The sequence below is a fragment of the Oncorhynchus mykiss genome, chromosome 26 (genome assembly GCF_013265735.2).
Source record: "Oncorhynchus mykiss isolate Arlee chromosome 26, USDA_OmykA_1.1, whole genome shotgun sequence".
Classification (NCBI taxonomy): domain Eukaryota; kingdom Metazoa; phylum Chordata; class Actinopteri; order Salmoniformes; family Salmonidae; genus Oncorhynchus; species Oncorhynchus mykiss.
Genome location: NC_048590.1, coordinates 32,544,154 through 32,561,176, shown reverse-complemented (window position 1 = coordinate 32,561,176; position 17,023 = coordinate 32,544,154). Strand labels below are relative to the sequence as shown.

Sequence of the window (17,023 nt, the reverse complement as noted above, 5' to 3'; positions counted from 1 at the left end):
TTAAAATCCAGTTTCCTGAAATTCTACACATTTTGGCATGGCTTATGCTATCTGAGAAACTCAAACATAACCAAATCCTGCCATGATAAAAATACTCCTGAATGTATACATTTTTGATTCTCCTTGACTGTGCCTTTTTTGTTGTTGGTGGTCGATAGTTCTCAAAGATGATCTTATTAAAAAATATCTAGGTCAATTTTATTTTCTACGTAGTGTATATCTGGTTTTAGTCGATGTAATGTACACTGAAAAAACGTTTTACCAGTCCAAAATTGGACTGTGGGGTGTATTTGGTGCCTGAAGCTTGAAAGGTCCCATGTGTTCACACGCCTAATCCTCAATGAGCAGTCATGGTGGTGGTGATCTTCCCCATCATACATCTAAAGCATGGATTAAAAATGTAATAGATTATCTGTTCATGCCCAGAGGCAGTCCTTGTTATCATAGACTGGGCTAGGAGACATCATGAGGATTGTCTAGACTGGAGTGGGTTGTGCTGTGATTACATTAACAGGTTTACTAGCTTCAGGTTAGTACTGTATTAGAAGGAATTTAAAAAAATAATATTAGTTGATGCTCATAGGTGGATTCCTCCTTATCTACCTCTGATTCCAATACTGCCACATAGCCTAGTAAGCCTACACTGTTTATTTTCACATTCGACTTACTACTTTAGCAATCCACATCACCTAGGCAGGATCAGCATTGTTGCTTCTATGGCCACAGTTCTAAAGATTTAGGAGGCTTGAGCTGAGGTAGAGTTAATGAGATTGGATCCCCTGCTTGCCTCAATAGAAGACTAGTTTTCCATTTTTTTTTTGGTACGATTTTATTTTTAACAATACAAAACATCAATTTACAAACGACAACATACAAACTCACACAAACATCCACAACATCACCCTGCCCAGACCCACCTGCTCACGCGCCTGTATCAGTCTCCGCCACATGGCCTCAAACGGCACCATTTTGTTTCTCTCCGTCGCCCACACACTTACAAAATGTAGATAATAGAGCATTTGACCTTTCCATTGTGTTAATGATGCAGGATTTGCTGATTTCAGTTTTTAAGTACATGTTTTTTCAAGATGATTGATGAAAGTATTGCCCAACCCATTGGGTATCTTACTGCACCCTCAAATGCCATGTCTTGACATATGTTAGCAAACAGATTAAAAGTACATTTACATTGTAATACTTCTGACAGACAACTTTCTAACTCCGCCCATAACTTTTGGATTTTAGAGCATTCCCTGTGTCATTTAAGCAATAAGGCCTGAGGGGGTGTGGTATTTGACCAATATACCACAGCCAAGAGCTGTTGTTAAGCACGACGCAACGCAGAGTGCCTGGATACAGCACTTAGCTGTGGTATATTGTCCATATACCACAAATCCCTGAGGTGCCTTACTGCTATTATAAACTGGTTACCAATGTAATTAGAGCAGTGAAAAAAAAAATGTTTTGTCATACCCGTGGTATACTGTTTGGCTGACAGCCGTGGTATATCAATCAGCATTCAGGGCTCGAACCACAGTTTATAGTGTTAGTTTTACACTTAAGACATGACTCTGGCGTTGTGCTGTAGAATTTGTGAATTTTTGTTTAGGCTAGTAACTAGTTTGAATTTTAGTAGCATATACTTACACTTTTGGTTTTGAAACGTTTGGTTTATTCGGATCCCCATTAGCTTTTGCCGAAGCAGCAACTATTCTTCCTGGGGTCCACACAAAAACAAACCAAAACACGACGAGAACAGTCACACAAATGTTAAATACAACAATATACAAATAATACAACTAAAGAAGGCATGTGTATGATAGTGTTTGTGTGTGTCATTTCACAGTTCCTATAAGATGTTGTCTTATTTAACATGTTGGTTAAAGGCCAGCAGACTTTGCATTTTTGTTGTTTTTCTTTTTTTTGTATTGAATGGCACAACAGGCGAGTTCATTATGCGTGTGACTCATCCCACTAGCCCACACCTCCTCCCCATCTGCTGCTGTGCTTTAGATGGGAGATGGGAGAGGGAAATGCCATTGATCACCTCTTCTCTCACATGCACGCACACACCCCACCTCCGACGTCACTATCGATCGGCAAGTTTAATGTTTCTGTGCGGAACGGAAGACATTTCCCATTGTCATTTTCCATCTGTTGGCCACCAAAAAGCCCTTTTTGTTGATGTAATGTGACAAAAGGCAGAAGTCATAAGCCACAGACAACTTGACTGCAATGTTTTCCTTTCACTTTCTTAAAAAATGCAATGGTTAGGGAGCATCCACTGTTAAGAGACGCTGAGAACAATTTCCCTTCGAACCCAAAATAAATAGGCATATGGTTGTAAAGGCACAGAAAGAGAAAAAAAAAGATATTGAAAGTACAGTATGGCTAAACTTTGTGGTTACTGAATACTTATGGTTATGTACATGTGACCGACTGAGTTCGAACCCGGGTTTCCTGCACACCACAAGACTGTGTTAGCTCACTGAGCTGAATCGTAGTCATTAGCTCGGGATGTATCACAAGTCCTCAACTCTCAGGCAATGCACAAGCATGTCTTACCAAACCATCTTTATTCAACTTTACCCACTTTTGAAGATCTTCTTGCAAAGACCGATCTGAGGCATGGCACCAATGTCAACAAATAGGTTCAAACCCGGCTGTCTCGCATGCCACAAGACTGTTATCCCGCTGAGCTAAAGCCTAGCCATACACTCTGGGAGCTAACACAAGTCTTCAGGCAATGTTACTCTTCACAAAACCACCATGAACCACCTCATCCAGATGAGCTGAATACGTTGGTAAGAATCTACACAAACTGTTATCAAAACCGATTCTATTCCAAATGATTTGTGGTCTAATCAAAAAATGTGATGCTTGCCGTTTTCTTTCTTCCGTCATATATTGTTTCCAAAGCCATGCCCCATTACACTGGGAGCATAACAATGAGCATAACAATGACCACAGCTGCTGTAATTGGATGCAAGTGCAATGTAGATAATTGTACTGTAGGCCGCTCTGTAATTGGGCATTTGTGCACTACATCAATCATTTTTACATAACATTCTTTATAGTAGAAAAAGAAAATGAATGGAAAGGCAGTAAAGTAACATTTTGTCACAGAATCTGTGTAGATAACTTGTTCCCCACCTTCTGTTTGACAGCCACACAAAAAGCATGTCCTGACAGGGGAAGCTCTGTCTCTGTGACAGGATCAAATAAAAAAACATACCTAGTGACATTTAACCCCCTGGTCAACCCCTGCCCCCCTGTTCTTCCTTATGGCAATGGAGTGGATCATGTCTGAAACAGTTAGAGGTGACAAGACTAGAATTTTATGGTCGCTCACCCAGACTTTGCCGACAACCTTAGTCTTCTGTCCCAAATAAGACACAAAAGTTGGCAAATTGTTTCCTTTCCAAAATGTAGAGAGAGATTTTTGAGGGATGTAAAACATATACAATCCCAGTCAAAAGTTTGGACACCAACTCACTCCTACTTATTCTTTATTTTGACTATTTTCTACATTGTAAAATAATAGTGAAGACATCAAAACTATGAAATAACACATATGGAACCATGTAGTAACCAAACAAGTGTTAAACAAATCAAAATATATTTTTCAAAGTAGCCACCCATTGCCTTGATGACAGCTTTGCACACTCTTGGCATTCTCTCCTTCACTCTGCGGTCCAACTCATCCCAAACCATCTCAATTGGGTTGAGGTCGGGTGATTGTGGAGCCCAGGTCATCAGATGCAGCACTCCATCACTCTCCTTAACTAGCCATGCTGGTTAAGTGTGCCTTAAATTCTAAATAAATCAGACACTGTCACAAGCAAAGCACTATTACACCTCCTCCTTCATGCATCACGGTGGGAATCGCACTTGCGGAGATCATCCGTTCACCTACTCTGTCGGGATTTCATACCCAGCTGGCTTGTCCAGCGCCCGTTCTTCGGCCGGCCCATCAGGCTTGTGGTGGGGGGGTGGGTACTGTAACGCCTGTGCCTGCTCCCCCTTCCTGGAGCTCGATGATGCCACGCTCCCCAGCATTATGCACTCCTGCCACCATCAGTACACACACCTGCCTTTCCCCGTCACTCGCATCAGCGTATTATTGGACTCACCGGGACTCAATCACCGGTTTTATTACCTCCCTTATATTTGTCAGTTCCCCATCTCTGTTACCTGCTGCTGCATTGATTGTTGACTGTAATTGTGTACCCGTGTGCTGACGCTGTTCCTGTCTTGTTCTTTGTCAGTTCCTCATTTAAATGTTCTACTCCCCATACCTGCTTCTCGACTCCAGCGTCGGTTCTTTCACTGTATACCAACCCTACCTTGTTACAACACAACTGATTGGCTCAAAAGCATTAAGAAAGAAAGAAATTCCACAAATAAACTTTTAACAAGGCACACCTGTTAATTGAAATTCATTGCAGGTGACTACTTCATGAAGCTGGTTGAGAGAATGCCAAGAGTGTGCAAAGCTGTCATCAAGGCAAAGGGTGGCTACTTTAAAGAATCTAAAATCTAAAATATATTTTGATTTGTGTAACAATTTTGTGCTTACTACATGATTACTACATGACTCTTGAATGAGTAGGTTTCCAAACTTTTGACTTGTACCGTATATTTACTATAAACTTCATAAATTACATCCTGTAAGAGTTCAGCTGCCTTTTTACTGTAATAATTAATCATATAACTAGTGGGTTGGAAAATGTATCCTTATTTCTTGCAGTACTGCCTTGATTCATTCTTTCCTCCCCTCCTGTACATCTCAAAGAGTTGGTTAGTGACTACGAATTTAAGATCTCAGCTTTCGTCTCCTATAAATGTTCTCCTGCTGTAATGAAGTAGCTGTAATGAAGTATGAATTATGACTGTCTAATATATCATTTATAAAACTATTTGTTTATCGTAGAACAACTAGTTGCTATCTATATGGAAGGTTCTTAGTTTTCCAACTCTGCTGCATAAGAGGGTGCGACCTATCCTTCCACCGACAGTCCGACCAGCGAATTAAAGTTTAGGCGGGACTTCCCAGCCTCCAATGGATGTGGATATGTAACCCGATACCCGAGAGTCTTCAATTCAAGCTGGAAACCGTAGCTGTGAGCCAAAACAGTCGGGAAGTGAATAGACTTTACATAGACTGATCTATAAGCAAATTACCTTGATAAACAAGTTATATCTTAACTGGTTTATGCTCATTGTGTTTTGTTCACTGGAAGAGAACAACTCTGTAGGTGTTTTAAAGAGATGTCTGGATGACTCAATTATTTTACAAACCACTGAAGTAAAAGAGAGAGACGGCTAGGTAGTGGAGAAACAGCTATGTAGTGATTTTCTCCGAAAATAATCAATGGGTATTTTCTACAAAACTATGTAAAAACTATTTTCTCAGACAAATACTTTTGACAAATGTCATCAATATTATTTGCTATGTTCAACCATTTTACCATTTGTTTATTTGAATGCTCATTCACAGACAGCCATTTTCCACAATCCCCATTCACAGTGATGATGCAGAGAGTGATCGACCAATCAATCAATCAAATGTATTTATAAAGCCCTTCTTAGATCAGCTGATGTCACAAAGTTCTGTACAGAAACCCAGCCGAAAACCTCAAACAGCAAGCAATGCAGGTGTAGAAGCACGATGGCTAGGAAAAACTCCCAGAAAGGCCAAAACCTAGGAAGAAACCTAGAGAGGAACCAGGCTATGAGGAGTGGCCAGTCCTCTTCTGGCTGTGCCGAGTGGAGATTATAACAGAACATGGCCAAAATGAGTCTTCAATAAAGACTTAAATGTTGAGACCGTGTTTGCGCCTCTCACATGGATAGGCAGATCATTCCATAAAAATGGAGCTCTATAGGAGAAAGCCCTGCCTCCAGCTGTTTGCTTAGAAATTCTAGGGACAGTAAGGAGGCCTGTGTCTTGTGACCGTTGTTGTGGAAATGTCCTGTATTACCAAATCCTGAGAGAGCAAACCACACATAAGTCAGAGTTATCATAAAGTCCATTTTTTATTATTTGGTCTCCTAAAGGAAAGCTCTTATCTCGGTCTTGGAACCAAAAACATTACCTCACCCAATGGCATATATCAAATACACCCCCTCCTGGACAAGCTTACAGAGAGACATGACTGGCACACAGACATTGTGGACCCACCTAACTGGTTCCCCATTAATCCCACCATCCCTTCACATGGTTTAGGAATAGTTTACAGACACATTCACAGATACGACTAACCCGACCTCTCCCCTCTCTGGGCCCCAAGTAACTTACCCACATAAGCATGCTCTTAAATATTAAGAAAACATCTTATTTATAAATGTTACCTAAATAATTCTGATTCTGCCACGACACCGTAGCATACGTGTAGGTATGTACGGCAGGACCAAATCAGAAAGGTAGGTAGAAGCAAGCCCATGTAATGCTTTGTAGGTTAGCAGTAAAACCTTGAAATCAGCCCAGGCCTTAACCGGAAGCCAGTGTAGAGGCTAGCACTGGAGTAATATGATCACATTTTTTGGTTCTTGTCAAGATTCTAGGAGCCGTGTTTAGCACTAACTGAAGTTTATTTAGTGCTTTAGCCAGAAAGTAGAGCATTGCAGTAGTCTAACCTAAAAGTGACAAAAGAATGGATACATTTTTCTGCATCATTTTTGGACAGAAAGTATCTGATTTTTGCAATGTTACGTAGATGGAAAAAAGCGGTCCTTGAAGTAGTCTAGATATGTTCTTCAAAAGAGAGATCAGGGTCCAGAGTAACGCCAAGGTTTATTTGAGACGACTGTACAACAATCAAGATGAATTGTCCGATTCAACAGAATATCTCTTTGTTTCTTGGGATCTAGAACAAGCATCTCTGCTTTGTCCGAGTTTAAAAGTAGAACATTTGCCGCCATCCACTTCCTTATGTCTGAAACACAGCCTTCCAGGGAGAGCAATTTTGGGGCTTCACCATGTTTCATCGAAATGTACAGCTGTGTGTCATCCGCACAGCAGTGAAAGTTTACATTGTGTTCCGAATGACATCATTCAGTAAAATATATAGTGAAAACAATAGTGGTCCTAAAACGGAGCCTTGAGGAACACCGACATTTACAGTTGATTTGTCAGAGGACAAAGCATTCACAGAGACAAACATATCTTTCTGACAGAGAAGATCTAAACCAGGCCAGAACTTGTCCGTGTAGACCAATTTGGGTTTCCAATCTCTCCAAAAGAATGTGGTTATCGATGGTATCAAAAGCAGCACTAAGGTCTAGGAGCACGAGGACAGATGCAGTGCCTCGGTCTGACGCCATTAAAAGGTAATTTACCACCTTCACAAGTGCAGTCTCAGTGCTATGATGGGGTCTGAAACCAGACTGAAACGTTTTGTATACATTGTTTGTCTTCAACAGCTTTTTCTTAAAATGTTGAGAGGAATGGGAGACTTGATATAGGCCAATAGTTTTTTATATTTTCTGGGTCATGGTTTGGCTTTTTCAAGAGAGGCTTTATTACTGCCACTTTTAGTGAGTTTAGTACACACCCGGTGGCTAGAGAGCCGTTTATTATGTTCAACATAGGAGGGCCAAGCACAGTAAGCAGCTCTCTCAGTAGTTTAGTTGGAATAGGGTCCAGTATGCAGCTTGAAGGTTTAGAGGCCATGATTATTTCCTTTAATGTGTTGAGATAAAATACTAAAAAATGGGATTGTCTCCCTTGATCCTAGGTCCTGGTAGAGTTGTGCAGACTCAGGACAACTGAGCTTTAGAGGAATACGCAGATTTAAAGAAGAGTCCAAAATGTATATTTATATTATATTTTCCTCAAAGAATTTCATGAATTTATCACTGCTTAAGTGAAAGCCATCCTCTCTTGGGGAATGCTGCTTTTTAGTTAGCTTTGCGACAGTATCAAAACAATTTTTGGGATTGTTCTTATTTTCCTCAATTAAGTTGGAAAAATAGGATGATGGAGCAGCAGTGAGGGCTCTTCGATACTGCACGGTACTGTCTTTCCAAGCTAGTCGGAAGACTTCCAGTTTGGTGGAGCAGCAGTAAGGGCACTTCGATACTGCACGGTACTGTCTTTCCAAGCTAGTCGGAAGACTTCCAGTTTGGTGGAGCAACAGTAAGGGCACTTCGATACTGCACGGTACTGTCTTTCCAAGCTAGTCGGAAGACTTCCAGTTTGGTGGAGCGCCATTTCTGTTCCAATTTTCTGGAAGCTTGCTTCAGTGCTCGGGTATTTTCTGTATACCAGGGAGCTAGTTTCTTATGACAAATGTTTTTAGTTTTTAGGGTTTTGACTGCATCTAGGGTATTGCACAAGGTTAAATTGAGTTCCTTGGTTAACTGAGTTTTGTACTCTGACGTCCTTGGGTAGGTGGAGGGAGTCTGGAAGGGCATCTAGGATTCTTTGGGTTGTCCGAGAATTTACAGCACGACTTTTGATGATCCTTGGTTGGGGGTCTGAGCAGATTATTTGTTGCAAATGTAATAAAATGGTGATCCGATAGTCCAGGATTATGAGGGAAAACATTAAGATCCACAACATTTATTCCACGGGACAAAACTAGGTCCAGAGTATGACTGTGGCAGTGAGTAGGTCCGGAGACATTTTGGACAAAACCCACTGAGTCGATGATGGCTCTGAAAGCCTTTTGGAGTGAGTCCATGTGAATATTAAAGTCACCAAAAATTAGAATATTATCTGCCATGAATACAAGGTCCTATAGGAATTCAGGGAACTCAGTGAGATATGCTGTATATGGCCCATGAGGCCTGTAAACAGTAGCTATAAAAAGTGATTGAGTAGGCTGCATAGTAGACTATAAGCTCAAAAGATAACTTTTTTTGTCAATTGAAATGTGCTATTGTAAACGTTAGCAACACCTTTGCCTTTGCGGGATGCGCGGGGGATATGGTCACTAGTGTAACCAGGAGGGGAGGCCTCATTTAACACAGTGAATTCATCAGGCTTAAGCCATGTTTCAGTCAGGCCAATCACATCAAGATTATGATCAGTGATTAGTTCATTGACTATAACTGCCTTGGAAGTGAGGGATCTAACATTAAGTAGCCCTATTTTGAGATGTATCACAATCTCTTTCAATAATGGCAGGAATGGAGGAGGTCTTTATTCCAGTGAGATTGCTAAGGCGAACACTGCCATTTTAGTTTTGCCCAACCTTGGTCGAGGCACCGACACGGTCTCAATGGGGATAGCTGAGCTCACTACACTGACTGTGCTAGTGGCAGACTCCATTAAGCCGGCAGGCTGGCTAACAGTCTGCTGCCTGGCCTGCACCCTATCTCATTGTGGAGCTAGGGGAGTTGGAGCCCTGTCTATGTTCGTAGATAAGATGAGAGCACCCCACCTGCTAGGATGGAGTCAGTCACTCCTCAACAGGCCAGGATTCAATCTTGCAACCTTACAGTTAACTAGTCCAACTAACCACCTGCCTCTCATTGCACTCCACGTGGAGCCTGCCTGTTACGCGAATGCAGTACAAGCCAAGTTAAGTTGCTAGCTAGCATTAAACTTATCTTTATAATATAACAATCAATCATATTCACTAGTTAACTACACATGGTTGATGGTATTACTAGTTTATCTAGCGTGTCCTGCGTTGCATATAATCGATGCAACACAGGGGGATGATTTAACAAAAGCGCATTTGCGAAAAAAGCACAATCGTTGCACGGCTGTACCTAACCATAAACACCAATGCCTTTCTTAAAATCAATACACAGAAGTATATATTTTTAAACCTGCATATTTAGCTAAAAGAAATCCAGTTTCGCAGGCAATATTAACCAGGTGAAATTGTGTCACTTCTCTTGCGTTCATTGCACGCAGAGTCAGGGTATATGCAACAGTTTAGGCCGCCTAGCTCATTGCGAACTAATTTGCCAGAATTTTACGTAATTATGACATAACATTGAAGGTTTGTGCAATGTAACAGGAATATTTAGACTTATAGATGCCATCCATTAGATAAAATACAGAACGGTTCCGTATTTCACTGAAATAATAAACGTTTTGTTTTCGAGATGATAGTTTCCGGATTCGACCATATTAATGACCTAAGGCTCATATTTCTGTGTGTTATTATGTTATAATTAAGTCTATGATTTGATAGAGCAGTCTGACTGAGCGATGGTAGGCACCAGCAGGCTCGTAAGCATTCATTCAAACGGCACTTTCGTGCGTTTTGCCAGCAGCTCGTCACTGTGCTTCAAGCATTGAGCTGTTTATTACTTTAAGCCTATCAACTGGCTGGTGTAACCGATGTGAAATGGCTAGCTAGTTAGCGGGGTGTGCGCTAATAGCATTTCAAATGTCACTCGCTTTGAGATTTTGAGTGGTTGTTCCCCTTGCTCTGCATGGGCCGCGGATTTTGTGGAGCGATGGGTAACGATGCTTCGAGGGTGGCTGTTGTCGATGTGTTCCTGGTTCGAGCCCAGGTAGGGGCGAGGAGAGGGACGGAAGCTATACTGTTACACTGGCAATACTAAAGTGCCTATAAAAACATCCAATAGCCAAAGGTATATGAAATACAAAGTCCTATAAATACTATATTAACTACAACCTAAATCCTCTTACCTGGGAATATTGAAGTCTCATGTTAAAAGGAACCACCAACTTTCATATGTTCTCATGTTCTGAGCAAGGAACTTAAACGTTAGCTTTTTTACATGGCACATATTGCACTATTACTTTCTTCTCCAACACTTTGTTTTTGCATTATTTAAACCAAATTGAACATGTTTCATTATTTATTTGAGGCTAAATAGATTTTTATTTATGTATTATATTAAGTTAAAATAAGTGTTCATTCAGTATTGTTGTAATTGTCATTATTACAAATACATTTAAAAAATCGTCCGATTAATCGGTATCGGCATTTTTGGTCCTCCAATAATCGGTATCGGCGTTGAAAAATCATAATCGGTCGACCTCTACTCTCTACACTCGACAGTTTTAGCTTTAGCCAGCACCTTCTTCAGATTAGCCTTAACGTCGGTAGCCCTGCCCCCTGGTAAACAGTCTATGATCGCTGGATGATTCATTTGAAGTCTAATACTGCGGGTAATGGAGTCGCCAATGACTAGGGTTTTCAATTTGTCAGAGCTAATGGTGAGAGGCTTCGGCGTCTCAGACCCCGTAACGGGAGGTAGAGACCCGAGAAGGCTCATGATAAAGTATGTGCAGGGTCTGAGCTTATAACTCCAGAAAGAGATTGGCAGTCAAACTAATTGTACATTTTTCACAAGGCGCTATTGGGGGTAAGTCTTTATTTTTCAGTGGCATTTTTATTTTTCAGGACACATTGTGTGATGTGTGGGTGTAGCTTAGATCGTCCAGGGAATTTGGGGCTGGGGTGTAGCTTGGACGGCAGGCTGAGTTGACAAAGATCTTTCAAGAGGGGCAAGGATGACTAAACAATTGACTTTTTGATGCGAATGGAGAACTGTTTATCTAGATAGCTGTTGTGTGTTTTGTGACAACTAAAAGAGACTCAAACAGTACGGTTGGTTAAAAGGTTCTTCAAATGTTCAGAACTATGTTTAAGTGCATGATAGCTATTAATACAATGGCAATAATATATAATATAATTTCAATTATATGATTGGACATTTCATGATTATTTAGTCTTTCATAGTGTAATAGTGCATTAGGAATTGAGGTATGCTAACTAATCATTCTCTGAGCAATCACCTTAGAAATGAGGACTATGTATAGGCTAATTGATAGAGGGTTGTCATTGTAAGGCTTCTGAAAGAACTGTCCTTGACATCAGACTACCTATTGTCTGTGTCCATAGGTTGTTCTGGACATGACTTTTGGAGGTGGAGGTCACACCAAAGCCATCCTGAGGGCATCTCCTGAGGTGACAGTCGTGGCCCTAGACCGAGACCCCACAGCATTCAGCTTAGCTCAACAGCTGGCCAAGGAACACAGGTGATTGATTGCCTTTTTTATAATAATTACAGTGGTATGTATAATATTGGTATACATTGTACTTAAGTCACATATTTCACAGATTTGCAAGTCAAAATACATTTGTTTACAAATGTAATCTGCATGTAGAAATGTCAATGAACATCAAGGGATCCTTTGGGATTTTGGTAACTAGGCCCTTTCTTCTTCCCTAGGGTCAGATGAACTTATGGATACCATTTTTATGTCTCTGCGTGCAGTATGAAGGAAGTTGCTAACTAGTTACAAATTGTGCTAAAGTTAGACACAAATAAATAAAAATGGTATACACAACTTCATCTGACTGGGAAAGTAGATAAAGGGTCTCATTGCCAAAATCCCAAAGGATCCCTTTAACACATCCTAATATGCAGTAACATAAAAGTCATTGTAAATTGTGTAGGCTACATACAATGCAATTAATTTCACTGTACCTGCTTACATTATGATTAATATATACATGCTTTAGAGACAGTTATTTGAAGTGAGACTACAAAACAGAATAGACACTCTAATGATGTATGATTCACAATATCTCTACTGCCGAATGTGATTGGTATGTGCTTGCATTGTTAATGCTGTTATGTGGGTTATTTTCCCTCAAAGTTATACAGTCAACAATTTATGGATCATAGTTTAGATTGAAGGTTAGCTAGATCATGATACAGCCTTTTGCATCCCAGCTCCCAACCCTCTCCACCTCCCTGCCAACCTTCAAACCCTGAAAGAAAATGAATCACTGAGTAACTGCTGCTAAAGCCCCTCGTTTCACAAACCATCCACATCCATTGTGTCAGGGAGACTTAAACCCAGTCCCCCCACGCTTAGCTGGTGGGCCTGGCGTCTCATTTGTCAGAACAGAGGCCCACGGCCCCAGTGTGAGGGAGATGCTGCCTCCCACTGAGGTTCCGTCAGTGGTGAGTGGGAGGTAAAGAGAGAGGAGAGCCCAGCAAACTTCGAAGAGAGAGGAGGGAGACACCGGGCCACAGTGTTTAATAATGAGGGAGAGAGTGTGTGCGAGAGCAAGCGAGAGTGCATGAGGGAGGATGAAAATTAGATGTTCCTAAGACCATGGCGTGGGTAGGAATCCTTTTACGTAGATTCCGGGGAAACCTCTCTCGGGGGGGAATGTCTGCTACACCAACGTGCCTATGAGAGGGGGATGTGACGGAAGAGAGAAAATCAGAGTACGCCATTCTGTCAGCAGCAATATACCCCAGCTATAAACCCTTCCACACCCACTCACGATTTGAGAGAAGCCAGAGAAATCTAGCAATTAGCTAATATTATTGGAAGCCTGTATAAAAGACCCTTGCAGCCCACGTAATGCCTCCACACAACAGGGCTGGAGAGCGTTCTCTTCTCTCTCTCTCTCGTATTTCTATCCTCACTGATTTCGCTTCTCTTTTGCCTTGCAAAAAGTACAGCCTTGATGCAAACTATTGAAGAGCGATGTGAATCTGCACTTATGTAATTGCTTAGATTAGTGCCCAGAGGAAGAGTTCGATTTTCTAGCATAGTAGACGCCCTGACAACTTTCACATTGGTTGCAGTGGTCTGAGGGGTATCCTACGAAGGAAGCTGGATCTACTCAGCGTTTTCTAAAGCTAACCAGCTTCAATTAGCTTCAGATTCCAACTCAGGCTTCATCTGTATTACTACGGTATGAAGCCTGCCGCAAACTCTATCAGGCTTGTAACTGCGCGTACATGTCACACATGGCTAGTCGAACGCTGAACTCTTCATTGAGACAATGCTGAAACATCAAGCAATGGGCAAATCAGTTGCACATTTTCATTTCTGCCAAAATCAAAATGAAAGAAGGCCTGAGACGATACCAGTATCGCAATATTTTTTTCCTTGCCAAAAATGGAAAAGCGAAGCAGATCAGTGTTTGGTCCTTTATAAACCTGCTGTATGTAAAATAGTGTGTGCTTGAGCTTGAAAAATCAATACATGTAACTCTGAATGACATCATGTTTGTTTCCAAAGTTAGGGCGGTTTTCCTAAAGAAGGTAAATCCGCTTTGTGTTTTGTTTCCTTGCCACGACACTGAGTATTGCGATACTGTTATTGTCCAGGCCCTAATGTTGAGACTTAATTCTCTATTCTGAGTGTGACAATATTGTGGAGATTCTCCGCACTAGTCTATTACCAGCGATATCTTTCTTATTGCTATTACTTATGTACAGGGGGCTTTATGTGTGTGCAACTTTTAGGTGGAAAATTGACAAAAGCCACATCTGGGGGGAAAAAGAGAGAAGTAAATTACTAGTGATTGGTGTCTGCATGTCATTGATTTGCATGTGGTGATTAGCATTTAGTAAGTAACCTGATATATCATGTTTACTTTAGACACCATTCCACTCTCCTAGGGTGAAATCTAGTGAACAGGCCTACCAGGGAGAAGAAAGGGGAAACGACATTAGTTGTGGCGCTCTACTGAGAATCTACGTAGCTCTAACTCTCTTTAGTCTTAGGCTTACATCTTAAACACTTCATGCTAAATGTGTTTATTTTTAAGTTTAGTTTAAACTTCTAGAGTTGAGGTTGCTTAAGTTCACATTCCAAACCAAACACAAGCATCTTTCGCCGGTGGTACTTTGTGTGTGTTCTTTTTTCATGTCCTGTAGATATTTTCATCACTGCTCCCCTGCTGAAAGCAATCAATCAGCATCTTGTCTTAGGCCTTAGTGACGCAGGTAGAGGAGCTGAGCAGGTCAGCACTGGGGAATATTTCAGACTTGATTTGTGGAGAAGCAGCGCGTCACGTTGGGTACACACACACACACACGCTTAGCACTCAACGGTGAGGACTCCTGGCACTTTTACCTCAAGATGGGGCGTTGGGAGGGGAATGGCATCTGCGGATGTGTGTTTTCAAGTGCTGCTGAAAATAGTGCATTTTTGTGTAATGTGTTCAGGTTACAGTCATGAAAATGGAAAACAAAGGACACAATCTTTACACAGTACATCCGTACTGTACATCTGTGTCATCCGTCAGAGGAAGTGCTTAAAAGATTAAACAAACCAACAGAAGAATTGTATTTTTTATTATTTTTTAATTGAACCTTTATTTAACTAGGCAAGTCAGTAAATAACAAATTCTTATTTACAATGACAGAATGTGTAGGCAAACCCTTATCTGCTCTACTTCACACCCAGATAACCAGGTGACAGACACTAATATGAAGAAGACTGCAGCAGCTCAAAGCTCTGTTCCTTTATTAATGTCCTGCTCCAGGGCACCAATACTACCAGCAATACTACCACCAATACTTACTTCCAGGATGGCCCTACAGTACACAGACAGGGGAAGGGATTTCTTTATAACATTTGTGGACAACTGGGGACATTTTCTGGGGCAAGTAGCAAAAATAGATGCAGGCTGAGCACTTGTGGAGAACCTTGACAGAAATTGGAACAGAGTGTTGATTAAGAAAGACAGAAGTTTTGCCCTTTTATTGGCCAATCTTCACACGTCCTGAAGACCCTAATGGAACTTAAATGGAAGCAGTTCCCAAAACACCTTTTAATGTGATATGTGACATGGAAGTTGTAGTGACTACAGACAGTCAGAGCCTCAGTGTTAACATCTCATCTGACGAATGTGCAGGACAGTAACCCCAATCACCACCCTGGGGCATTGGGGTCTACATTGAGTGTCCCTACTGGCCATAGTTTGACACATGCACGTGAAGGAGAGTGGTTGTAACAATAACCAGTTCATCATTATTTTTTAAAACAAGGTTGCCCTGTTACCTCACTCAGCAGGGCAGGGCATCGTCCAGCATTACTTAAGGTCATTCAATCCACCATATGCCCCAATGTGGCCTTCTCTTCAATGATTTAACATGTTGTAGGTGGGCCAGGGGAGATGGCATTTAAAACAACAACAACAACCTTTTATTCAGTTATAAGTTAAGAATGATGTCAATGTTGTGGGTTGCACAATTACATATAGATCAGTTCTCTAAAGCAATTATAAGCCTATACTTGGACCACACACACACACACACACACACACACACACACACACACACACACACACACTTCCGAAACTGGGCATGTTTAATAATGTAACACCTTACATAAGGCATCTATATATCCAACCATGTGTCTAAGCCACATAAAGAAGTGAATCAATAAAAAACGTTATAACTGTTTTGCATATTCTTAAATCCTCCTGTGACTCACAGAAACAGAGCATCGGAGCCTCCTCAGCGTGTTGGGGAGTTCAACCGGCATAGCTGAGGTTGTGTAGAAAAAAATAACCAGGATCTTAAATATAGTAACTGAAAATGGTTACTAATGATAAGGAAATTGCCCACTTGGTCAGTGGCGCATCTCTTGCAATTATCAATGAATAAAGCCCATAGATTAAAATCCCTTACTAAGAAAGCTCCATCATAATCTTTTGTAGTTCAACACGTTTTAGCCATAACTACTATGAGAACAGTTTGTTAGGGTCTTTGTCTCTTCATTACTTAATCCACCTCCTCTCCTTCCCTGCCTGCCTTATTGCTGAAGACAATGTACGATTTGTGGAGGAGGCTAGAAAAGTTGACACGACACCATCTGTACCAAACCAAGTTTATGATTAAACCTTACGATGCATTTAAACTAGTCAACTACCTGGATGAAATGAAATGTACAGTGCCTTGCGAAAGTATTCGGCCCCCTTGAACTTTGCAACCTTTTGCCACATTTCAGGCTTCAAACATAAAGATATAAAACTGTATTTTTTTGTGAAGAATCAACAACAAGTGGGACACAATCATGAAGTGGAACGACATTTATTGGATATTTCAAACTTTTTTAACAAATCAAAAACTGAAAAATTGGGCGTGCAAAATTATTCAGCTCCCTTAAGTTAATACTTTGTAGCGCCACCTTTTGCTGCGATTACAGCTGTAAGTCGCTTGGGGTATGTCTCTATCAGTTTTGCACATCGAGAGACTGAAATTTTTTCCCATTCCTCCTTGCAAAACAGCTCGAGCTCAGTGAAGTTGGATGGAGAGCATTTGT

The 17,023-nt window shown here is 41.1% G+C and overlaps 1 protein-coding gene across 3 annotated transcripts in view; it reads left to right on the top strand.

Moving 5' to 3' along the window:
- LOC110506653 (12S rRNA N4-methylcytidine methyltransferase) overlaps positions 1-17,023 on the top strand; it is a 55,294-nt gene that overhangs the window by 24,463 nt on the left and 13,808 nt on the right. For all 3 annotated transcript variants that reach the window (XM_021586435.2, XM_021586434.2, XM_036963295.1), the window contains exon 3: positions 11,841-11,977. In XM_021586435.2, the coding sequence (XP_021442110.2) occupies positions 11,841-11,977 (137 nt within the window). The remainder of the gene's footprint in view (positions 1-11,840; positions 11,978-17,023) is intronic.